Here is a 25,486-nt window from a genome sequence, read left to right as displayed (position 1 = left end):
GATGAGCACAAAATTCTGAGTGCCAGAGGATATGTATTGTTTTAAGACTTTTCAGAGATTAGAGTTAAAATAAGATGTGTCAGATTTAAGATCTTAAAAAAATAATATCATGTTTCTTTCCCCTTTCTAGGCAGAGCAATGATTGACATAATGCTACTGCCCTTTGACAAGGATCCTCCTAATTTAAAGGACTGTTTACCTGCAGTTGGAGCATTGAAGCATCTGAGGGAATGGCACTCCGCAAAAGTGACCATGGCAGGAAGTCATTTTGAAATGTAAGCTCCTTTGGTCATATTTGATCATTGTTTTTGTTGTTCAGAACGGCATGTTACCCTGCTTGGAATAGATTTAGTATTTTAACATAAGAAAGTATAATTTTATGTTGTAATTGCAGGGTTACATCTTGGAAAGAACCTATATTTTTCTTAATTTGTATGTCCAAGATGTTTTAAGTTTTTGGTAAATATGATCAATGCTCATTTATAACTACTGTTGAGCATAGATTCTTCAACCTTACTGTGTGCCTTATGTAGTCTTGAATCCTCCAGTGTATACCAGGGTTACATAGCTATACTGACTGGAATTAGGACGACATACTGATCTTCTCTGTGGCATTTTTGACAGTGTAGTAGGGATCAATTATATATTGAATGGTTGATGCTTTGTTTTTTAATGTCCGGTCATGGGGCCTGAACTCTAGGCCTGGGCGCTGTCCCTCAGCTCTTCAGCTCAAGGCTAGCGCTCTAACACTTGAGTCACAGCGCCACTTCCGGCTTTTTTTTCTTTTTGCTTATTTGGTGCTGAGGAATCGAACCCAGGGACTCAGGCATGCAAGGCAAGTGCTCTACCACTGAGCCACCTTCCCAGCCCCCTGAACTGTTGATTCTTAAGATAGTATTCTAATTGGAATTGTAAATGACATGGTGTTTTGTTCTACTCAGCATGTTTTTTGAGCACTGTCTTGATGCCAAGCAAGCAGTAGGTGCTGGTGAGTTCAGGAGTAAGGAGACATAATCTTTGTTAGAGAAATACAGGGAGAGGCAGGAATGCCAGCAATCAAGACAGGCTGCTGATAAGTGCTGTCCCAGGATTATATACAAAGCTCTATGGAAACAATTAAGTCTGTGTGTGTCTGTGCATCTGACATATTTAAGCCAATAATGAGAGGAAAGTCTATTTCTTCATCCTTAGTACTAAGGAAAGCTAATCTTACTTTGTGAGGCTAAGACATTGAACCAACATATGACAGGATTTACTCAGAGACTGGATAATTGCTATTTCATAATATTAGAAAAAAAACAAAAATCTTGCCTTTTTAGCTCATAAAGAAACTAACCATTAAATGTAAGTGAAATACACAACCTGTTTCTAATTTTCCTGTGTCTGTATATTTTTACAGGAATTGTCAGAAAATTGCACAATACCTTTCTGCTAATGTTGTGTCCTTAGAAGATCTCGGAAATGCTATTGACTCAAAGGAATTATGGAGGGGAAAGATTCAGATATGGGAAAGAAAGGTAAGTGGATTTCTCAGTTACCACAGTGTAAAAACTGGGCCTCCCAACTATATTTATAATGAAGTTAGTTTAAATCTTTATGAAAATGTACTCGATGAAGATGTTCTAGACTAGTAGTAAGTAGAGCTTTCTGTCATAAGAATGTTCTGTATTCTGCCAACACTATGGCCCACTAGCCACATATTGCTTTGGCAATACCTCATGTATGAGGAGTTTAATTGATGGACTTGGTTCATTTTATTTGTTTTATTTAGTTATTTATTTGATTTTAATTAGTTTTAATTTAAATAGTTACTGTGATTATGTTTTGTGCACTTCAGTTCTAGAATATAACACTTAAATTAGAATTGGAGAAGTTCATGTTGTTATTGCATGTGTGTTCTACTAGAAAAGTGTGTGACAGTTCCTTCTGCTCTCATCTGAGGTGATCTGTGCCTTCTACTACCCTGCTCTCAGATTTTGGGCACTTTTTTTTTTTAAATTTTAACTTGACCACAGATGTTTCAACCATTCCTAAATTCTGAGTCATATTTTACCATAAATGAATATATTTTGTTTATATATATATATATATATATACATATACATATATATATATATATGTATATGTATATATATATATATATTTGGGGAGGGGGTGTCAGTCATAGCGCTTGAACTCTGGGCCTGGGCGCTGTCCCTCAGCTCTTCAGCTCAAGGCTAGTGCTCTACCACTTGAGCCACAGCACCACATCTGGCTTTTTCTTCTTATGTGGTGCTGAGGAATCGATCCCAGGGCCTCATGCATGCAAGGCAAGTGCTCTACCACTGATCTACCTTCCCAGCCCCATAATTTATATATTTTTGTAGATAGGCAAAATGAAACCAAGAAAATTTCCTTATGTTTGCTCAGGGTGTCATGGAAGCATGAATAGGCCCTTGTATTCCTTTAAAGTATTTGTGTACTTACTAAAACCTCTATAGTTAGACAAAGAGGAATTAAGGTGCATTTGCATGATGGCTTGTCCTGAACTTAAGAAGGTTGAATTTTTAAGTGAACCATCTTACCAGTCTAGCCAAATGAAAGAATTAAAAATGTGAATAGCTAAGAGAATCATTTTTGTATACGTTTTTGAAATTGCATGTTTACATACAGGCAGGTGATGCTCACGTTCTTTGTATGTGATTCTTTCATCCCTTTTCATGGGAAATTCTATGGCCATTCATATACAGTATGCATTTAAAACTTGAAGTCACCGTTTTTAGTAGAGGTGTTTTTCAGCCAAGAAGCAAGGACATAGATTCTACAGTTACAGTGCTTGCCATTCATATCCAAATATTTTTTAGGGTCCTGTTTTTTGTGACATTTTGATGCCAGTTGTCTTCATCTATAGGATGAGAATAATCGTTTCCCTAATAGGCTTTTGTGAGAGTTCATTATTGAAAGCACAGAAAAATATTGGCTATCATTCTTGTTGCTGCCATTACTGGTATTAGCATCACTACCATGGCATCTATAGTATTTTCTTCTCATTAACAATATATTTTGAAGGCACTCTATGTGTGAGGCACTGTACTAAGTATCTAGTAGTGAATAAGACAGATGACTTATATTCTTCGCATATCTTACAGTCAGGTATTGAAGAAGCTTATGCAGAAGAGGTGGTTTGGTCCTGTGCTTGCATAAAACATGCAGTGTTAATCTTGCTTGTTAATTAAGTGTCTGTGAGAACTTTTCATGAAAAAAATATCTTAAATTAAAATAGGAGATTGATTATTCATCTGAATGGAGAACTGTCTTTTGGTATAAAGAATGAAAATAAATTTATATTTATTTTTGAATCCTGTTTATATGAAGTTGAATTTCCTCTCAACTTTTATTTTACAATGAAACATATTAATCTTTCTACCTTTATTCTCAGTGATTTTAATTGTATACTGGTGTTTTTTTTTCAGTTTGGATTTGAAATTAGTTTTCCTGAATTTTGCTTAAAAGGAGTCACACCAAAGAGTTTTAGTACATCAAATTTAAATACTGGCTTTCTTGCCCAAAAGATAATACCACCAATGGATAAGAATATTTTGCCTAAGGTAATAGTATGGTTAATTTTTCTGTTACTTGTTATTTGTTTGAACCTTGAATTACCTTTACTAATAGGTATGCTTATGTCATGGCTCATAATTCTTGCATTATTATTGTAATTCTTATAAGTAAGAACTGCTATCAGGATTAAATGATGAAACTATTATTGCTATAGATATTCCTTGAATGTAATCATCCCAACTTTAAATCATAGGCCTGAAACTACCTCTTGCTTGGACTTTACAATGTAACCTTTTAAAGCTCAGTTTGTAGAGTGTCTGATACAATGGAAAAGGCTAAGAATTAATCTTGGTTAGACTTGGAATTGAAACTTGACTGTCACCTGATGACTGTTGGTATAACCTTGGATAGAGGGATTAACCTATTGGTAAGATGGTAGCAGTACTAACACAGTTATATCACAGAGTTATTGTGAAAATTAGATGAGATTACCACCTGACACAGAGCCTGATTAATTCTTAATTTGTAGTAGTGATAATTCTCATGTCTTTTATATATTTTTTCTTAAAATGCAAGCAAAGTTATGATATGTAATAATTAGAAAAAGGTTGAGGTGGCTATTTTTTAATTGGAAAAATAATGTTAGAAGGCATTTCATAGTAGCACAAATTCACATTAAAAGAGTGAATTTAAGTATACAAGTCACAGTGGTCAGTTATGAAGTTACGTGGATATGAAATTAATGATCCATATTTTTCTGATGAAAGGATGGCAAAAAGAGGATGTCATTTTTGATGTGAACTTACTTCCCAGTAATAGTTTAGAACTGCTTACTTTAAGTAACTTTCTATGGCCCTCTTTCACTGGAATTTACTTTTCTAAAAATTAGTCTAAGATTGCTAACCTTTGCTTCTCTTTTGATAGTACAACATTCAGGTATAACATCTAATTTTTTTGTTTCTATTGAAGACTATCTTAGGATACAACCTCTTTAGTAAATGTAAGATTCTTCTCTCCACATCCATATATAATAGTGTGTGTATAGCTATATTGTACCAGACACACGTATGTACACAAAAATCATACATGTTGTAATTATTTTCTATAGATATTAACTGTATAATTCCTTCATGTAAGCCATTTGAACTTCAGCTATTGAAATAACTGTCCTTTACTAGCTCTATTTTAGTGTTAGTCTCTAACAAGAAAATACTGGTATATATTTCTAAGTGGGACTCTAGGCTAATTAGTCCCTGTTAACCTCGTTGGTTTTTCTCTGATTTCCTTGGTCTTTCTCCAGAATATCTTTCAATCCAAGTTCATTTTGGAGTTTATTTTATTTTTTTAACTTGTATTTTTTAATTTAAACCCTGCAGACCCTGCTTGCAGAGGTCAGTTGCTGAATTGTTTCTTCTTGAATCACCTCTCTTACTGGGATAAAGAGCAAAAGTTGGGGACTCTTATCCACTGTCACTTGCCTCTTTTCTTACTTATTTTCTCTCATGGAAACTTTTGCTAATTATGAGAAATCTCCATACCTGTCTATTCTGAAAGATAGACTTGAAATAGAAGAGATGGTTCTCTGTTATAGATCATTTCATGTTTGGCTTGCATAATGTATAAAATATTGCCTTGTAAAGATCCATCTTAAAGTCTTAAACTTAAAATCTCTAAGTTGCTTTAATTGCATAAAGCAATGTATAACTTTAATTTCTTTTCTAGGTTTACTACTACTATGGTCCTGCTTTACAATTTGTGCAGATGATAAAATTATCAGATGTGCCCTCCTGCTACATATCCGACATGGAATTTGAATTGTATCCTTTCATTTACATACTCATTTTAGATGAAACTTTTGGTGTCAGGTGGAATGTGATGGTATTGGCAGGTAACTGTGTTAACTGTGCATTTATTTTAATTTCATTGTGTTTGTTGTTTTAATGTCATTGCCCAGTGGGACTTCCTATGGTTTGAATTGTTGGGGAAGTTTTACTGCATTCTGAATTCTATACTTTTCCCAACAGAAATCTTTCTTCCTAGGCAAACAGCCTTATTTTTATTTAGAATTACTTGTGTACTTGTTATGAATGGGGTTAGGAAAAGAATACAGAGGTGACTGAGCTTTGCTGCTAAAATGTAGTATCAATATTCTCTGACTGCATAGGCTAGAATGTACTCTCTTATGTAATATAACATTAAGAAAAACTGTCTAAATACACCTACAGACACATTTTTTGTTTTTGTTACTTTTTATTTAGGGCTTAATGTTTTTTTAAAAAGGAACTTTCCTTTTTCTGAAATCCAAGCTTCATCTCCATAACTTACATGTTTTTTTTTTAAGAACTACTTTGCTATTGAAGTCTTTTCTGAAATCCAAGCTGCATCTCCATAACTTACATGTTTTTTTAAGAACTATTTTGCTATTGAAGTGTATTAATACAGTGTTGTCAGTAAACTTTGTAGAATGTACAACTTTTCATTTTGTTAATGCCAACCAGAATGTTCATTAGTTTCTTCTTGCAAATTTCTTGCTACCGAAAAGATAAAGACCTTTGTGTTTTGGACACCTTGGAGATCTTCAACAGCTGAGCACTGTTTGTGTAGTCCAGAGTCACTAACATGGGTGGGGGGTTTGTTTCCTTTGTTTTTTGAGGTTTTTAATTTTGTGTGTGTGTGTGTTGGTTTGGGTTATTTTTTGGGATGGGATGTTGCTGAGACAGATTGGAAAGCCTTTTCACACTGATAAATAAATCCTCAAATCCTTATACCATGATGATGAATCAAGTTTTAGCCTAAAGATGATGAGGAACTATAGAACGGTAATAAACTAGGAAGTGGCCTAATCAAAAGTTATTTTCAGATCGTATTTATCAGATTTGGAGAAACTCATTAGAGCTTGAAGAAGTGACATTTTGGAATGAAAAGCCAGGGTAACAATACAGGATCTATCTAAGCTGTGAAATCAGCAGGATATCCTGCTCTGTTATGCACAGTAAAGAGAGGAAGCAGGACAATGCCCAATGACTCCCCACATTGAAATTAGTGCTGCTGATTGCCTTCACATTGTACGTTTCCTACAGGAAGAGAAGTTCAATTTTGGGTAGGAGTTTGAATAATGATATACCAGGATGAGTTCTGACACTTTCTGTCTGTTGGATATTATTGTTTAGATCCATGTGGTGAGCATGTAACAGTGGGAAGTGCTTCCAAATATTAGAGGAACTTATCTGTGCAAAACTAGAACATTCTACAAGTTTCATGTGAGATACTTCATCTAGATCTTTGGTTTTTGAATATCTTACAATTAAAGAAAGCTTTCTGGGGTGTGAGATTATAAGGTAAATTAAATTACTCTAGGCTTCCTGGATCTTGCCCTTCCAGATCTCACTTTCTAAAAACTGTTTGCATCATAAAAGCTTTAAAAAGTGCATTTTATTATTTACTTATTTATTTATTTTCCAGTACTGAGTTTGAATTCAGGGCTTTGTGCTTATTTGGCTTGCTTGCTTGATTGGCTCTCTACCGCTTGAGCCATGCCATGAGCCTGGCTTTTTGGCAGGTTAATTTGAGATGGAATGTTGGGCTGACTTTGAACTGTGATCCTCTAGATTTTAAATAGCTAGGATTACAGACATGAGGCACAAGTACCTGGATACTTTAATCTATTTTCATGATTTTACTACACATTTAGATGTTTCATATTTTAAAATAATACTTAGTATACTTTTTCTTGTCATGGTTTTAGTAAAGCCTCAATATCTTGCAAAAAAAAATAGACAAAGATCAAAGTCATGTTAGCCATGACTTACAAGGTAAAGAGAAGAATGTTAGGAATCTTGGTGGAGATAGTAATTTATAAACTCGTGAAATGTTCACATCATTGACAAGTCCTAATTGGTTGGTGTATTGTTATAATGCTTAAATAGTTGTAAGTGCTATCATACAGCTACATATATTCAACATATTTTACTCTTTTAGAAATTGTAATAAGATCTTTTAGACATTGCAAATACAGCATAGTATATAAAATGAACTTGTTGACAAAAAAATGATATACTAACGAAATGCTGACTTTTATTCAGAAATGTTTTCACATTTCTTGTTTTGGTAATTTATAATCACATTCAGAATATAATTAGAAAAATATGCAAGAAAAGGAATAATTGTTCGTTCCTGTGGTTGAACTTTTAAATAAGGGATTTTAATTCTGGTGAGAGAATTGGAATCCTTGAGTTCTAGTAATGGAGTAGAATTATTGCATGCTATTACTTGTCTTTAACTCGTGGTACAGAAGAGTGACAGAAAGCAACACCAGGGAGAATTCCGTGTTGCTCTTGGAGCAGATTTCATCTCTGCGTGGTCAGGTATGGAAGGCCTTTTTGATGTTTGGTTTTTATATTTAACACTTAGGATGTATACGCAAAATAGATTCTGCCTTGTTAATCCATTCTTGCTTGTTAAACTTGGTTCTTTTGATGTAACATAACATAATTTTGCTCGTGATTCACATGTTAAGATACTTGCTTCTCACAATAATTCTAAGGTGACAGGTAAGATGACATTTCAGCTTTAGAAAAGATTTTTCAGAAATAAGCTCTGTGCATGATAATTGCTTCAAGTTTTAACATTTTAGAAGACATTATTGTTCATTATTGTTGGCTGACTTCTTCAGCATTCTGTTTTAATTCTGTACCTTCTCTACTTTTGTCATGGTAGATAGAATAGAACCAAAGAAACTAATAAAGCTTCTCTGAACTATGATTTAAAGGATTTTTGTTTTTCCTTCTTAATTCTAATTATACTTAGGAGATTTTCTTTGTAGGTATATGAACATATAACTATTAACTATTAATTGTAGATAACAAATAGCGCCATCACATATATGAACTATGACAATATTGGTGCATCTTTAACCTTTTGAAAACTAGAATAAAGAACACTTTAAGTAGAGTCATGGATTGAAAGTCAAACAATTTTTTTTTTTTTTGCCAGTCCTGGGGCTTGAACTCTCCAGGCCTGGGCTCTGTCCCCGAGCCTCTCTATGCTTAAGGCTAGCACTCTACTACTTGAGCCACAGCGCCATGTTTGGTTTTCTGAGAGTTGTTTCATTAGAGATAAGAATCTCACTGGCTTTCCTGCCCAGGCTGGCTTTGAATGGCCATCTTCAGATCTCAGCAGCTAGAATAACAGGCATGAACCACTGATGCTCAACCATATAATGTTTTTAATAGCAAAAATGAAAGCTTGCATTTTTTTGGTCATTGATTTAACTTAATGTTTCTATGAAGATAATTTTAATGCGTGAAGTGTTTACTACATTTTACTATGTTTACGTAAGTTTATTGTTATCTTAACATCAAATTGACTATTATCAAATAGTCCAGAAGGGAGAAAATTACTTTATGTTTCCCTGTTGTGCTATAATTAATTCTTGGCTGTAATTCTTCAGAAAATTGATATAGTAAAGGAAATCTGACCCTGGCCCTAAGATACTTGTCTATGTGATAACTTAGTATCCAGCTTCATTTTTTTAAATTAAATTTAATAGGGTTTTGAATAATATATTAATTTTTAATGAATTGGCCTTTAATAATAATTCAAGTAAGTAGGACATGTACCTACAATTTGTTTAATAGAGGTATAAAATAATATTTACTCCACCTAGTTATTGAAGGTAGGCAGGACTAGTTCTAGAAGTACATAAGATTGTTGTTACTTAATATCACATCTTCAATTTCTTTTTTTGTTGTTTTATGTTTTTGTAAAAATACTGTATAGAGGGTTACTAAATGAATAAGGTAATGAGAACATTTCCTATTGAGCATTTTTACCTCCTCCTTTGTTTTCCCCCTACCATTCCTTCCTTTCCCACCTCCCCAATTCCTACCGCCCCCCAAGTTGTAAAGTTCATTTTCAACATAGTGTCTTGTATATCTCATTGTTACAGTGGGTCAACCTGTATCCTTATTTCAGCATTTTGTTATTTCCTTTCCCCTTCCCAAATTAGAAAAATGTATATATAAGATACAGGGCACCGACATCAAATACAATAAAAACAGGGGTTATACCATGGGGGAAGAACATACAAGAGAAACAAAAAAAAATCACATAATACATTGCAAATATATTAAAAACAACAGCAAGAAAGAAAAAAACCACTGTGTCCCTATCTTGGGGTTCATTTCACTTAACATCATCTTATTTGGTCATATGTACATAGCTTTTGACCTTTTCTGCTTGTCCCAGACTTATACTAGTTATTGCAAATAAGGGAAGCCATGGGACCTATGTTTCTTTGGTCCTGGCTTACTTCATGTAATAGAATTTTTTCTAAGTCTTTTCATTTCCTAACAAATGGGGCAATGTCATTCTTTCTGATGGAGACATAGAACTCCATTGTATAAATATACTACATTTTCTTAATCCATTTATCTACTGAGGGATTGGTTCCCTATCTTGGGTTGGTTCCATATCTTAGCTATGGTAAATAATGCTGTGATCAACAGTTGTGCTGGTAGCTTTAGTATGGTCTTGTTTGTGGTCATTTGGGTAAATGCCCAAAAGTGGGATAGCTGGGTCATAGGGGAGCTCTTATGTGGAGTCCTTTGAAGAACCTTCATACTGCTTTCCAAAGTGGTTGAACAAGTTTACACTGGTACCAACAATGCATTAGGGTTTCCTTTTGGCCACATCCCTTCCAGCATCTGTTGTTAATTAGATTTCTTGATTATAGCCATTCTAGCTGGGGTGAGGTGGTATCTCAATGTTGTTTTGATTTGCATTTCTTTTATGGCTAGAGAAGATGAGCATTTCTTCATGTGTCTATTGGCCATTGTAATTTCCTCTTCAGAGAAGTTTCTCTTTAAGTCTTTAGCCCACTTACTTATTGGGCAGTTGTTTCTTTGAGTATTTGTTGTTGGGTGATTTAGTTTTTTGAGTTCTGAGTATATTTTAAGTATGAGACCCCTGTCTGTTGTATGGCTAGTGAAGATCTTCTCCCAATCATGGGCTTTCTATTGATCTTGCTAGCTATGTCCTTTGCCATGCAGCAGTTCTGAACTTTCATGCAATCCCATTTGTCCAACCTTTCTTTGATTTGTTGTGTTTCTGAGTCTCTATTAAGAAAATATCAGCCTGTGCCAAGGAACCCTAGAGTTTCTTCTATTCCTTCTTGTAATGTTTTCAGGGTGTCTACTTTGACTTTGAGGTCTTTGATCCATTTGGAGTTGATTCTGGTGCAGGGTGATATATAAGGATCTAGCTTTAGTTTTCTACAGGTGTTTAACCAATTTTGCCAGCACCATTTACTGAAGAGGTTGTCTTTCTTCCCTTCTATTTTTTCTAGCTCCCTTATCGAAGATTAGGTGGCTATTGGTCTGTGAGTTCATTTCTGGGTCTTCAGTCCTATTCCATTGTTCCTCAGGTCTGTTCTTGTGCCAGTACCAAGCTTTTTTGATTACTATGGCTTTTTAGTAGAGTTTGAAATTTGGTATTGATATTCCTCCAGTACTGTTCTTTCTGCTAATGATTGTTTTTGCTATTTGAAGTCTTTTATTGTTCCAAATGAATTTTTGGGTTGCCATTGAGGAATGAGGTTGGAATATTGATAGGTATCACTTTGAATTTGTACATAGCCTTTGGAAGTATTGCCATTTTCACGATGTTAATCCTCCCATTCTAGGAACATGGGAGGTTTTTCCACTTCCTAAGTTCCGGTTTAATTTACTTTTTTTGGGTTTTGAAAGTTTTCATCGTAGAGTTCCTTCACTTCTTTAGTTCCTTCACTTCTTTAGTTAAGTTAGCTCTTAGGTATTTTAGTTTTTGTGGGGCTATTACAAAAGGAGTTGCTTTCCTGATTTCATCTGTGCTCTTCTCATTTTTGGCATACCCATACCCTGCTACTTTGCCAAAGTTTCGAATCAGCTTGAATAATTTGGGAGTGGAGTCTGTGGGATTCTTTACAAGATCAGGTCATATGCAAAGAGGGAGTGTTTTCATCTCTCCCTATTTGGATCCCCTTTATGTTTGCATCTTTTCTTATTGCTTTCGCTAGGCATTCTAATACTAAATGGAAGAAAAATGGATAGAGTGGACATCCTTGTCTTGCTCCTGAGTTTAGAGGGAATGGCTTTAGCTTTTCGCCAATAAGCATAATACTGGCTATAGGTTTGTCATACACAGCCTTTATTATATTGAGTAATGTTCCATGGATTCCTAGTTTTTCCAGCACCTTCATCATAAAGGGGTGTTGGGTCTTGTCAAATGCTTTTTCTGCATCTATTGAGATAATCATGTGGTTCTTACCTTTGTTCTTGTTGATAGGATGAATTATATTAATTAATTTGTGTATACTGAGCCAGCTTTGTGTCTCTGAAATGAATCCTGTTTGATTATGGTGTATGATTTTTTTGATGAGTTGTTGAAGTTGATTGGCCAAAATATTGTTGAGAAGTTTTGTATCAATTTTATCAAAGAAATGGGTCTATAGTTCTCTTTCTTTGATGAGTCCCTGCCTGCTTTTGTGATGAAAGTTATAATGGCTTCATAGAAATAGTTTGGTAGTGAACTTTCAATTTCATTGAAGAGTTGGAGGAGTAATGGTGTGAGTTCTGCTTTGAATGCCTTGTAGTAGTCAGCTGTAAATCCAGTCCCGGCTTTTTTTTTTTTTTAATGTGAGAATACCATACAGAGGTGTTACAAGTACATGGGCAAGATAACGAGAACATTTCTTATCAAGCATTGTTGCCTCTCGTTGTTTCCCCTTCCCAGGCTTTTCTTGAGTGGGAGGTCTCTTATTGCTGTTTCTATTTCGATGTTTGATATGGGTCTGTTAAGTTGGTTTAAATCATCTTGGTTGAGTTTCGGCACGTCGATATTTGCTAGAAAATTGTCCATTTCTTCCAGATTCTCAAACTTATTAGCATAAAGGTTTGAGAAGTATTCCCTTATAATGTTCTGAATCTTGGTTGTTTCTGTGGTGATGATTTCATTTTCATGTCTGAGTTTGTTTATTTGGGTGTGTTCTCTTTTTTTCTGATACGATTTGCTAAGGGTCTGTCAATTTTGTTAATTTTTTGAAGAACCGACTCTTTGTTGTGTTGATTTTTTTCTATTTTTTTAAATTCTAATTCATTTAATTCTGATTTAATTTTAATTATTTGTTTCTGTCTACTGGATTGGGGTTTAGCTTGTTGCTCTTTTCAAGAAACTTCGGTGTCTCATTCAATTGTTGGTTTCAGAGCTCTCCAATTTGTTGATATAGGAACTCAGAGCTATAAACTTGCCTCTGAATACTGCTTTCGACACAGCAATTTGTGTAATTTGTGTGTTCATTTTTGTTGAATATCATGAACATTTGAATTTCCTTTCTAATCTCTTCTATGACCCATTGATGTTTCAACATTGGTGTTGTTCAGCCTCCATGTGTTACAGGACTTTCTTTGGTTGCTTTTGGTGTTGAGTTCTAATTTTATTCCCTTGTGGTCTGAGAGAATGCAGGGTATAATTTCAATGTTTCTGAAATTGGACAAACTTGCTTTGTGACCTAAAATGTGGTCTGTTTTGGAGAATGTTCCTTGTGCTGCTAAGAAGAACGTGTATTCTGATTCTGTTGGGTGGAACAATTTCTTTGTTTTTAAATGGATTGATTTATGAGATGTTCATTTTTTGCTTCTTTGTCCCATTATTATAAAATGTTAGAATGTATAATTTAGCTTATAAATTTACAAGTAAATACATTGGGTGGTATGCAAGTATATAAAAATGTATTAATTGAAATATAGTAGATGTGAGGGAATTCTTAAATAGTGTAATTCCTTAGAAAAGCAAAATCAAAGTTCATCAAAATAAAACACCAGGAAGCACGTACTCAAAAACGGTGGGATGGCAGTCAAGGGAAAGGCATGAACAAATAAAGAGGAGAAGTGGAACATTTTCTAACTTAGATAAAAATATGTAGATCTGAAGTACTTTATTTTTCTTTTACGTTTGAATATTATTTGTTTCTTACATTTTTGAAAAAAACTAAATGTTACATGATATTCCTTGTAAGAATATGTTGGTTTTAGCTGGATGGGTGGCTCATGCCTGAAATCCTAGCTGCTCAGGAGGCTGAGATCAGGTTCAAAGCTAGCCTGGGAAGAAAAGTCTGTGAGATTCTTACCTCCAATGAAAAACTACTCAAGCCAAAAGCAGTGCTGTGACTCAAGTGGAAGACCACTAGCCTTAGCACAAAGAGGTCAGGGACAGTACCTAGGCCTAGAGTTCAAGCCCCAGGACTGGCAAAAAAAACCCAAAAAGAATATCTTGGTTTCATATCCTTGGCACATCTACTATGTGCCAGATACTTAATCAGATATTATTGGAGTCAGTAAGGCAGACAAGCCCTTCCTCAGAGCTTACACAATACTTAACAGTCATTTCTGTGGTCATTAGTGAATATATGAGCTTTAAAATAATTTTTTAAAAAAGTATGCATCCAAACTGGGAGCTTGTTGCTCACTCCCGTCATTGTAAATATTCACAAGACTGCCAGCCAGGCTGGGCAGAAAAAAATCCAAGAAACTCCATCATCAAAATAACCAGGAAAAAAACCTTGCCAGAAAGCATGGATCAAATGGTAAGAGTTCCAGCCTATCGAGTAAGCTGAGCAAGTGAGAAACCCTGAATTTAAACTGATACTGTGTGTTGTGTGGGGGGAAGATTCCTTCATCTGTCTTCTATCTCATTAGTTTTCATTATGTGTACATAAACATATACATATATGTACACACATAAGCTTCATTGAATAAAGCTTATTTTCTTAGGTTAGGGAAAGACAATACAAGATTGTTAGGGAGGCTAATGTCTTTAAAACAGTTTCTTTTTAATTGTTGTTATAAAGGTGATGTATAGAGGAGTTACAGTTACATAAGTCAGGTAGAGTACATTTCTTTTTGAACCATGTCATGCTTTTCCTTGCTCTCTCCCAGTTTTTCCCTTCCATCCCTACCCATAAGTTGTATCGTTCATTTTCAGCATAGTGTCCAGTGAGTATCATTGGTGCTTTTGTTCACCCTTTGTCCCTCCCTTTCTGTGCCTCTTCTTGCATTCCCAAAGACATATAAATGAATAAACCGAACAAAATAGTATCCATTATCTTACAGCTAGGAAATTTTTTTTCTTTTGGGGGGGAGGGGTTGGTCCTGGCTCTTGAACTCTAGCTTGGGCGCTATCTCTGCGCTCTTCAGCTCAAGTGCACTTGAGCCACAGTGCCACTTCCTAGTTTTCTAGTGGTTTATTTGAGATAAGAGTCTCACAGACTTTCCTGCCTGGGCTGGCTTTGAACTACGATCCTCAGATCTCAGCCTCCTGAGTAGCTAGGATTACAGGTGTGAGCCACCGGCACCTGGCTAGGAAATACTTTTTTCAGAGAGAGAATTTTGCAAAGCTGTAAACATGATTTTCATAGTGTCTACTTGATAAGGAGAATCTATTGAAATGATGGAATGGAAGTTTGGAAGCTCAGGTTTGAAATGCTGTTTGGTCTTTAAATTCTGGAGATAGATGACAGCTTAAATGGATTACCTTCATGTCTCCAAGGTTATCTCATGATGAGTGTGTGGGTGAGAACAAGTTATCCATAGCCAAGTTTGTTATGAATGTAGTAAAAACAACCAACATGTTGATTTTGTAGGGAATTAAAGCTTGTGAGATCTAGAAATACTGTATCTTCATCTTTGTAGCAAATATTTAATCAGAATTAAGCTGGCTAAAAAATGTGACCAATTCATGACCTTATGGGTAGTGATACATTTATATCATGTTCTAAGTAATTCATTGAACAGTATTTCATAGCCCATGAATAATGAGAAAGCTGTACCAGGAACCTGAGGTGGCATATTCTTGTTATAATTATCAGCCTCTAGGACCAGAGTCTTGTTATGTATTTTGAACTACAAAACCTTATTTACATAAGAACTAGAATTTGATGTTTAAAGAATTAGATGGTGTGGGCACCAGTGGCTCATGCCTGTAATCCTAGCTACTTAGGAGACTGAGATCTGAGTGAATCAGGGTTCAAACCCAGCCTAGGAAGGAAAGTCTGTGGTGACTCCTACCTCCACTTAACCAGGGGAAAAAAAAAATCCACAAGTGGAGCTGTGGCTCAAGTAGTAGATTGCCATCCTTATCAAAAAATGCCCAGGTCCTGATTTCAGTCCCCAAGATTAGCCAGTAAAACCCCCCAAACAAGAAAGAATAAGACATGTCTTTTAAATTTAATCACTTTTCAATTGTCAAATAATTTATTTTATTTGCCAGTTGTGGGTCTGGAACTCTGGGCCTGGGCGCTGTCCCTCAGCTCTTGAGCTCTTCAGTTCAAGACGAGTGCTCTACCACTTGAGCTGCAGTGCCACTCCCAGTTTTCTGGTGGTTTATTGGAGATAAGAGTCTCATGGACTTTTCTGCCCGGGCTGGCTTTGAACCACGATCCTCATATCTTAGCCTTTTGAGTAGCTAGGATTACAGGTGTAAGCCAGCTCCCAGCAGGAATTAACTTTTTTGTTTTTACAGATTTTAATTTTTACAGTAGAGTTGTTGAGAGAATATAATTCAGTGCTAGTTGAATACCAGAAATTTGAGTGGAATGTTGTCATATGATACTTTATGCAACTAACTTTCAGTCTTTAATCAATAAAAATATCTGCTTTTCTAGGTTGGTGCTCTTTTTGTATTGCCATGTACTATTAGTAACATACTTGTCCCACCTCCCAACCAGCTCAATTCAAGGAAATGGAAGGAATATATAGCAAAAAAGCCTAAGACAATTGGTGGTAAGTTGTTGATCTTAACATTGTCTTAATAATGGAACACAACTGTTGTATTGTATCTCAGATTTGAAATTAATATTTTAATTGTATCTACCCATGTTCTTTATGAGAAAACAGTATTTAATGATATCTAATCATGTTCATTAAAAAATTTGTAAAGGCATAGTTTTGATTAATTAGAGGCTAGTTGAATTAGACATTGGTTTCTTAACACATCTCAGGAACCTGTAATGTCAAAATAAAGGGATACATTTATTATCTGATGTACTGGAAAATGAACTGTGGCTGCAGTTTCATAAAAGAATGAAAACTTAGGAGCTTAACTGCATGCTACCCATTGTCCTGTGTACTTCAGAAATACTGATTCATTTTATTTTTATAATAATCTTACATGTTTATTTTTGCTCCCATTCTATCGATGAGGAAACGTGTTTGAAGAGTTAAAGAGCTATTCATTGACAACCTAGAGTAATCCTGGCCTGCTATGTACTAGTTCTGTATGTGTTCTTAGGATTTGAACCTGGGCTTTACTATATACTGTGTTCAAGATATCACCATATATAAATTCTGTTATAAAGTTAGAGGTTATTTAAGTGGGGATCATAGTATTTTGTTACATAATTGTGAATAAAAAGGTTAAAGTTACTTCCCTAAATTCATAGGGATAGCTAAGGTGTATTTGTTGCAATGTTGTGAGCCTATAGGTATTGTGATAAGACTGAGAACTGCAGTTGAAACACTTGTATCAAGACTGCTTGGGAGGAAACCTGTACAAATACTTGACTGTGATCTAGTATTCTATGTATATGATTTAAAAAAATAAGTGTCTTTTTGCTGGGCACAGTGATTCAGTCCTGTAATCCCTGCAATTTAGGAGCAGAGTGGGGTGGATTATTGGATTATGGTTTGATGCCAGCCTGCAAAAAAAAAAAAATAATAATAATTGTGAGACTCAGCAAACAAGGCAGATGTGGTAGTTTGACTTCTGGAATCTTAACTATATGGGAGACATAATTTGGAGGATCAGTGTTCAGTGCTGTCTTGGCAAAACACAAGACCCTCACCGAAAGAAAAAAAAAGAGGAATTGAGAGTACAGCAAGTATAAGGCTTTGTTGAAATGCCAGTGCCTCAAAACAAAAAGAGCGAGGATGGGTCATTTATTTAGTATAATAGGTAAGATATGGGTTTCTTTTTTGTTTGCTTGTTTATTTACTGTTGTTTTATTATCTTTAAGTAGTTGTACAAAGGAGGCGTCATTTAACAAAGCCGTTTGTGAACACAGTATCCCTTGATCAATGTCCCCCTTTTCAACATTCTCACCCAAGATGCTGGCTTCTAATTTAGCAAATGTTGAATCTGAGATCTTGGTAAAATGTCATTGTTGGAGTTTCAATCTGGAGTTTGAAATGTAAGTCTAGGTCTCTAGGAAACAGTCCAAAGAATTTAGATTCTGGGTTTATCAGCACCTTTGTTGATATCAAACATACATAGCAAGATTAAAAAGCAGTATACTTTATTTGCCCATAGTTCTGCAGTTTGAGTTGATCTTTCCTGGTTGGATCTTTTAGCCAGTCACTGGTAGTCAGGAATGTGTATCAGACACTGGGGTCAGCTGGGATGCAGAAATGGCTGGCTTTCATCTTCCTGTGGTTTAGGAGCCCCTTTCTTGTCACATGGTCCCTTCATTTGGTCTCCATAGACATTTTTACATGACACCTCAGGACATGTACCAACATTGAAATAGTCAAGACTTTTTAAGGTATAGTCCCTGAACTGGCTCTGTGTCACTTGTGCTACATTCTGTTATTTACCAGTAATCCTAAGAATAGCCCTCATTCACAGAAGAGGTGGCTATACAAGTTCTGAATACCAAGAAGCCATCAATGGGAAGGCTCACCATTAGGAATGGCTAACTAGAAACAACAACACAAATACAATATAGCTAGAGAGGAAAGCCAAGGATAGAATCTTTAGAAATGCCTGGGTGCTGGTGGTTCAAGACTGTACTCCTGACTAACTCAGGGGGCTGAGATCTGAGGACTGAAGTTCAAAGACAGCCCTGGCAGAAAACTTCATGAGACTGGAAGTAAGAGGTATGCCTCAAGTGGTAATGTTTCAGCTGTTTGTGAAAACGCCAAGCCAGACTGCAGAGCCCCAGTACCAGCACAAAGCCAAAACAAAACAAGAAATAACCTGTATTTCAGTTACATTGAAGGAAAAGTTAGGAGGGATTTAATATATCATTTCTGAAAGATCCTGCCATGTTGTAATGATCAAGTGGCATCAGAGTGCCATGTATTTCATTATATGGGATAGAGTGCAGGATGTGAGAAACATAGTCGCACTGGGTCATTACATGTAAGAAGGTTGGCTAGTGGTGCTTTTCTTTGTGAAATTGCTAATCAAGTGAAGAACACCCTTTAGAATATAATTGAAGTCTGTGTAACAGATAGTGTGAAGGTAAAGGAAAGGGCAGTCCAGAGTTCATTACCTAATGTAGTAAAAGCTCCAGGAAAGCTTCCTAGAGGAAGGGTCATTACTAATACTGCTCACTGTTCTGTGCTAGTATATACATCAGTGCAGCATTGGTACTTCTTAGCCACTTATGAGGAATAAATATATATCTGGTAACTTTAGAAGATGCTAACACAAAATCAGCAAGAGACATACGAGTGGCAATATAGTCAGTTTCACTTTACATTAGACAAAATTATGGGATAATATTTGTTTCTTATCACTGTGTATGTCTAAGACTGAAATTATGGACTAAATATTAGCATCTGCTAAATAATTGAAGATATCCTGGATATGCCCATCTGTTTGTTTATTTTTCTTCTTGTGACTTTCTACAACTTCATATGGGTTTTATGTTTGAAGTACTAATTGTAGTTGATTTAGAATTTACTCTTGGGTGTTTCTTCAGGATTTTTATTACAACTAAGAAACTTATCTTGTAGCTTGATTTCATTTTTTTAAAAATTATGGCCACTTGAAAATTTGGGGGTTGAATAGTGGTAGCTTCTGAATAATAATAAGACACAAATCACAAGATAATATTTGAAGCCAGATTGTTGATTACTGATTAGGTGGGATCATTAATGCCTGATTGAACTATTCTTTCACAGTATTTTTTTCTTTTCATTTTAAGAGTAGTTACAATACCAAATTGCATAGTTTATTAAGTTCTCCTCTACCTATAACCCTTTCTGAAGGGGAAATCTGGTACTTATGCCATTGATAAGTAGTTCAGAAGGAGTTTTCCTTTTGTAAAAATGAGAGAAGTCAAGTTTTACTGTGTGTAACAGCATCCAGAAATGCATCCAGAAAGCCTCACATCCCTGCTCTTGTGCATAGCTAATGATAGCTTTTCTCCTCATCCCAGATAGCAACTCACACTCCAGCCCCCCAACCGTCATTGTGTCTCTCCATAACCTAGTGAATTATGCCCAACTTTTCTTCATGGTTACTCTACACGTTCCAGAGTCCTGTTTGCTAAAACTTCTTCCCAATATTGTTGTTTTGTGTCTTATTGTTTTGTGATTGCATTCATTCATCCTATTTCTCAGTCACTCATTCATTCAGTTTCTCATTCACTTTGGTTTTTATTTACTCATTCAGTTCCTCATCCCTTTGTGTGTTGGAATATGGAATAGATATTGGGAACCAGGTGCATGCAGTATGATAATGTGGGGGTTAGTGCTGTTGGACATAGGCTTTACATTCCTCCCTTTAAATTTATACTGTAACATAAAAAGTAGATACACTATGAGTCAGTTATCATTGGATGTAGTCACAACTGGCTATATGAACCATCCTTAAGACACTGCATATAAATAGCACAATGTGCTAAGTGTTATGGTATGATTTGTGGTAAAAACAACAACTCACTGTGTTAAGACCCAGTACTTAAATATATTTTTATATGTATTATTCATTTTTTAACAGATAATGTTCCCTCCCACCCCCCTTACCCCCCCCCCCCCGCCCCAGTTTGTGGGTCTTGAACCTTGAGCCTGGTGCTGTCCCTGTACTCTTCAGCTCAAGGCGAGCGCTCTACCACTTGAGCCACAGTGCCACTTCTGGTTTTCTAGGGGTTTATTGGAAATAAGCATCTCACAGGCTTTCCTGCCCAAGCTTTGAATGTGATCCTCCAATGTCAGCCTCCTGAGTAGCTAGGATTACAGGTGTGAGCCACTGGTGCCCAGCCTTAACAGATCATTTTTATTGAGAACCCATAATATGCTGGTTACTGTTTTATATGCTGACCATCAACAGAAAACAATACAAAAACAAATTCCTTGCCCTCACAGAACTTACATTGTAGTGGAGAATTTAATTTTTCCCTCCAAATAGACAATAGCTAAGCCATTCATGTATTCTTGCCCTTTGCTACAAGTTTTTTTCTTATTCAAGATCTATTTTGTGATCTATAAGATCCAAACAGACGCTTCTTTTTTTCATTTTTTAATATATTTTTATTGTAAAGATACTGTACAAAGGGGTTACAGTTACATGAGTAACATAACGAGTACATTTCCTATCGAGCATTGTTACCCCTCTGTTTTCCCCTACCATCCCTTCCCTCCTCCCTTCCCCAACTCCCCTCCCCCCCTCAAACTGTGAAGTTCGTTTTCAACATAGTGTCTTGTACATCTCATTGTTACAGTGGGTCAACCTGTATCCTTATTTAATCATTTTGTTATTTCCCTTCCCCTCCCCAAATTAGAAAAATGTATATATGATATGCAGGACATCGGAATCAAATACAGTGAAAATGGGTTATACCATGGGGAAGAACATACAGAAGAAACAAAAACAAAATCACCAATACATTTTAAGTACATAGTTTTGTACATATGACCATATAAGATGATGCTAAGTGAAATGAACCCCAAGATAGGGGTTCAAACAGACGCAAAGCTCCTGTCTTTGCTCCTATGTGATCTTCTTAGCCCTTAATGTTATCATGGGGGGGCCTAGTTTTCATAGAGTTATTATGTGAAATTAGATAGTACACCAGCAGCAGCAGCAGCATAAGTTTGCATCCTAGGTAAATATTACCAGCCAATATCGAAAACCTACTATGTGCCATATACTTTGCGTTCGTTGTCTTTGAGTCTCAAAATAATACTGAAAGCACATTAAAACAATCTTTTTATTGCAAGCAACAAAACTTAATGACAGAGAAATCAAGGAACAAATGTCACCGGACAGAATCAGACCCTTCACTCAGTTCTGAATGCATCTAAAGGCTATGTATATCACTTTTGTTACATTATGTTTCTGTTGAGCAGAATCGTTAAAACCTGGTCTTTTCCACTTTGTGCTTTGACATTTATGGAAGTCATTTATTCCTAGGCAGCGAAATAATAGTGTCTGATAATTTTGTAATTCTAGAGCTCTGATAATTTTACAACCCTGGATTCGTGTTGCCATGGTTATGCAAACACATTACTTTGAAAGGGAAAATTTAAAGAAACTCTTGAAGAAAAATTATGTTTTACTTGGAAAAAATTATATCAAGTGAAGTAAGCCAGGCCCAAAGAAACGTAGGTCCCATGGTTTCCCTTATTTGTAATATCTAGTATATGTATGAGTCAAGCGGAAAAGGTCAGATAATGTGATGTCAGGAAAATGAACCCTTAGATGTGTATTTTAATGTTTTTTTCTTTCATGCATGTGTTTCTAACACATTTATAAGATTATCTCTTTGTTGCTTTGTATGTCCCTCCCCCACAGTATAACCCTTGCTTTCACTATATTTGATGTCAGTATAACTTGTGGAGGAGATGGGGAAAAACCAGTTGTTTAAGGATACAGGTGGACCTGTTGCAACAATGAGAAGTACAAGTTGTCATGTCCAAAACGAACTTTACAATGTTGGTGGGGGGGGGGGGGGGGCTGGGGGGAGGGAGGAAGGAGAAGGATTGGGATTAGGGGGGGAGGGGGGAGGCTGGGAAGGGATGTGAAGGATAAACAAAGGAGGAGGCTGCAATGCTTGGTAAGAAATGTACACATTATCCTGCCCATGTAACTGTAACTCCTCTGTACAGTATGTTCACAAATAAAATAAAATTAAATTAAAAAAAAAAAAAAAAAAAAAAAAAAGAAAAATTATGTTTTATTATCGTTTTCTGACAGAGAAATCTAATTGAAGAGGGACTAGACTAATAAAGACTGACTTGGTGCTTTGAAATGATGAAGCTGGTCCTTCTTAATACTCAAATCAGCATGATGAATTTGTTTTACAACCCTGAGCTAAAATGGATAAGGTTAATATGACACCACGTAACTGACTTATAAATAATTTCTATCTTAAGAAACTAAGCACTCAGTAAAGATTTTGAAAATAATTTTAGTGGCAGAGACCAACTACCCTTTAGTTAGGAGGGCTGTGCTAAGTTATGGAATGAATCAGTAAGTTTAGAAGTCAGAAATAATTTACAGGATGTTATCTGCAACAATAGAATTAAGTTACAAGTCAACCACAAAAATCTGAGAAATTCCCCAAATATTTGGAAATTAACACATTCCTAAATAAGGTTAAGGGGGAAAAAAAACAAAAGGAAGTTAGAAAATAGTTTTACTTGAATGAAACTAAAAACAAAATATATCAATCTTATGGAAAACAAAGCAATATTAAAAGATTTTAAATGTTTATTATTGGATGGAGGAATGATCTGAAATTAATAATCTAAGCATCAACCTCAAGAATCCCTGTTCCAAATGAATACAAGAACAAAAATAGGCCAAAGAGCAAACAATAAAATATTGTGACGTGTATCCCCCAAAATAGTGCAAATAACTATATGCTAAAAACCACAAACATGGCTGGAAGTAGAGAAGATAAACAATTAGAGAGGTACACCTGTGTAGATTAAATATCATTATTTTTATTAATAAGGATAATGATGTGTATATAACACATAATATTTATATTTAACAATTATAGGTTATATAGTTAAATGTATTTAGATATTTTCATAAAAGCGCAAATGAATTTTATATCCAAACTTAAGAACGAAAACTAATTTTTTGGGGCAGTAATGGGGTTTGAGCCTAGGACCTTATACTTTCTAAGCAGGTGCTCTATCAGTAGTGCCATGTATCCAATCCCTAAAACTGATATATACCAAAAGCACAGTATAAAATAGCAACAAAATCAATAAATTTGAATCTATCAAAATTAAAAATGCCTTTTTTGAAAAACACTTAAGAAAATAAAACACAAACTCCTCATTAAGAGAAATCGTTTAGTCAGATGCTTGACAATGGATAGATACATAAAAGAATTCTTTCAATTTGAATAAGACAGCTCAATTAATAAGTGGGTAAGACTTGAATAGAGATTTCATCAAAAAAGATATGTGAATGGCTAATAAAGCCCATGAAAAGACGTTCAACATGATTAGTCTTTTGGGAAATACAAATCACACCAGAATGTGATCCTATAATACATGCTAGAATGGCTATAATTAAAAACAATGACTACAAAATGTTGATGAGAATATAGAGAAATTGAAGCTCTTGCTCATCGTTAGGGACAGAACAGCTCCTATGGAAGACATTTTGGCAATTAAACTTAACACATAATGCTGTACCCCCATGTTTTCATGCCTGGGTATCTGCCGAGGAAACAGGAGAACATAAGATCACACCAACATTTTGAGCAGATGTCTCTGAAAGCATCATGCATAGTAACTAAGAATTGGATGCCAAACCTCCATGTGAATCAATAAAACTTGCTTTTCCCATGCGATGCTCAGTTATAACTGGGGAGCAGGGGGAGGAATCTTCAAGGTATACCTGAAAGCGTTATGCCGAGTTTGTAGTTAAAGCCAGATAAAATTAATCTAGTTCCTAACATTTATAGAATATTTAAGTGGCAAGAAGAGACAGAACACAGATGCGTGGTTTTCTGAGATCACAGGCCAGAAGGGAGAAGGGCTGCAGGGATGGAAGTTTTCCCTGGCTAGATGATAGTGATGAGTGGTGAGTTGTATACACTTCCCAACTTGTAAAAGTTTAATATACATATGTGCATGCATACTCAAAAATGATACCTCATTAAGGCTTCTTTGTTCTCTTTTGATTTCCATCTTTTTGTGTGTTTTTATAAACTTACGATAGATTTCCTGAAATTTATCTTCCAGTCATAAGATTCGTATTTCCTTATATTCCTGCTTCGTTAACTTTACTTCCTGTGAGCTCTTTATTTTTAAGATACTTTATTGACACATGATTAGTATTAGAATAAGCCATACAAATTTAATGTGTACAGCTTGATGAGTTTGGAGATAAGTGGGTATGTATCATGGAACTACTGTAATCTGTAGCGTGAACATAGCCATCACCTACAAAAGTTTCTTCTTGTGCTCTTGATTTGTTATCTAGTACAGCTAAACTCATGGAAGCAGTGAGTAAGTTGGTAGCTGATGGGCGGCAGGGAGAGGACAGTGGAAGGTCCTGTTCAGAGGGTACAGTGTCTGTGAGGCAAGATGAATAACTCCTAGATTTCTACTGTACTGTGTAGTGTAGGCTACTAATACTAAGCAAGTGTTCTTATCATGAGTTCTGGTCATTTCCTATTCTAGAATATCTAGCTGGGTGGCTCATGCCTGTAATTCTAGCTACTCAGGAGGCTGAGATCTGAGGATCACAGTTTGAAGCTAGCCCAGACAAGAAAGTTCGTGGGACTGTTGTCTTCAGTTAATCAGTAAAAAAGAAGCTGCAAGTGGAGCTGTGGCTCAAATGGTAAGGTGTTAGCCTTGAGGGGGAAAAAAAAACCCGCACCAACAAAGTGAGACAGCACCAACTCCCTGAGTTCAAAAAAAAGGAAGAAAAGAAAAAAAGCAATATCTGTTTCATTATTACTACCTTCAACATTTAAGGTTTGTGCTTGCTATATCCTCTTCGTTTCTTTATGTATTGTTCTGTTTGTTTATTTTGGCATCTGGTTTTCACACTGGAGACTTTGCTTGAGGGCTTATTCACATTTAATAGAGAGAAGCCTAAAGATGAGTGAAAAATGCAGGAACATGGGTAAAGCTTATGAATTGTGGTCTTTATTTTAGGCTGATCTCATTAGGATATTTTATTGGGTGACACCCTCCCCCCACGTTGAACTTTATTTAGT

At 35.6% G+C, this 25,486-nt stretch overlaps 1 protein-coding gene across 1 annotated transcript in view; it reads left to right on the top strand.

Moving 5' to 3' along the window:
* Window positions 1-25,486, top strand: part of LOC122102469 (MDM2 binding protein) — a 56,984-nt gene that overhangs the window by 5,739 nt on the left and 25,759 nt on the right. The window contains exons 6-11 of the mRNA XM_042673213.1: window positions 131-275; window positions 1,400-1,517; window positions 3,453-3,587; window positions 5,263-5,357; window positions 7,832-7,904; window positions 16,235-16,352. Of these exons, the coding sequence (XP_042529147.1) occupies window positions 131-275; window positions 1,400-1,517; window positions 3,453-3,587; window positions 5,263-5,357; window positions 7,832-7,904; window positions 16,235-16,352 (684 nt within the window). The remainder of the gene's footprint in view (window positions 1-130; window positions 276-1,399; window positions 1,518-3,452; window positions 3,588-5,262; window positions 5,358-7,831; window positions 7,905-16,234; window positions 16,353-25,486) is intronic.

Source organism: Dipodomys spectabilis, unplaced genomic scaffold (genome assembly GCF_019054845.1).
Source record: "Dipodomys spectabilis isolate Male_0828 unplaced genomic scaffold, ASM1905484v1 ptg000783l, whole genome shotgun sequence".
Classification (NCBI taxonomy): domain Eukaryota; kingdom Metazoa; phylum Chordata; class Mammalia; order Rodentia; family Heteromyidae; genus Dipodomys; species Dipodomys spectabilis.
This window is presented reverse-complemented; position numbering and strand designations above follow the sequence as displayed.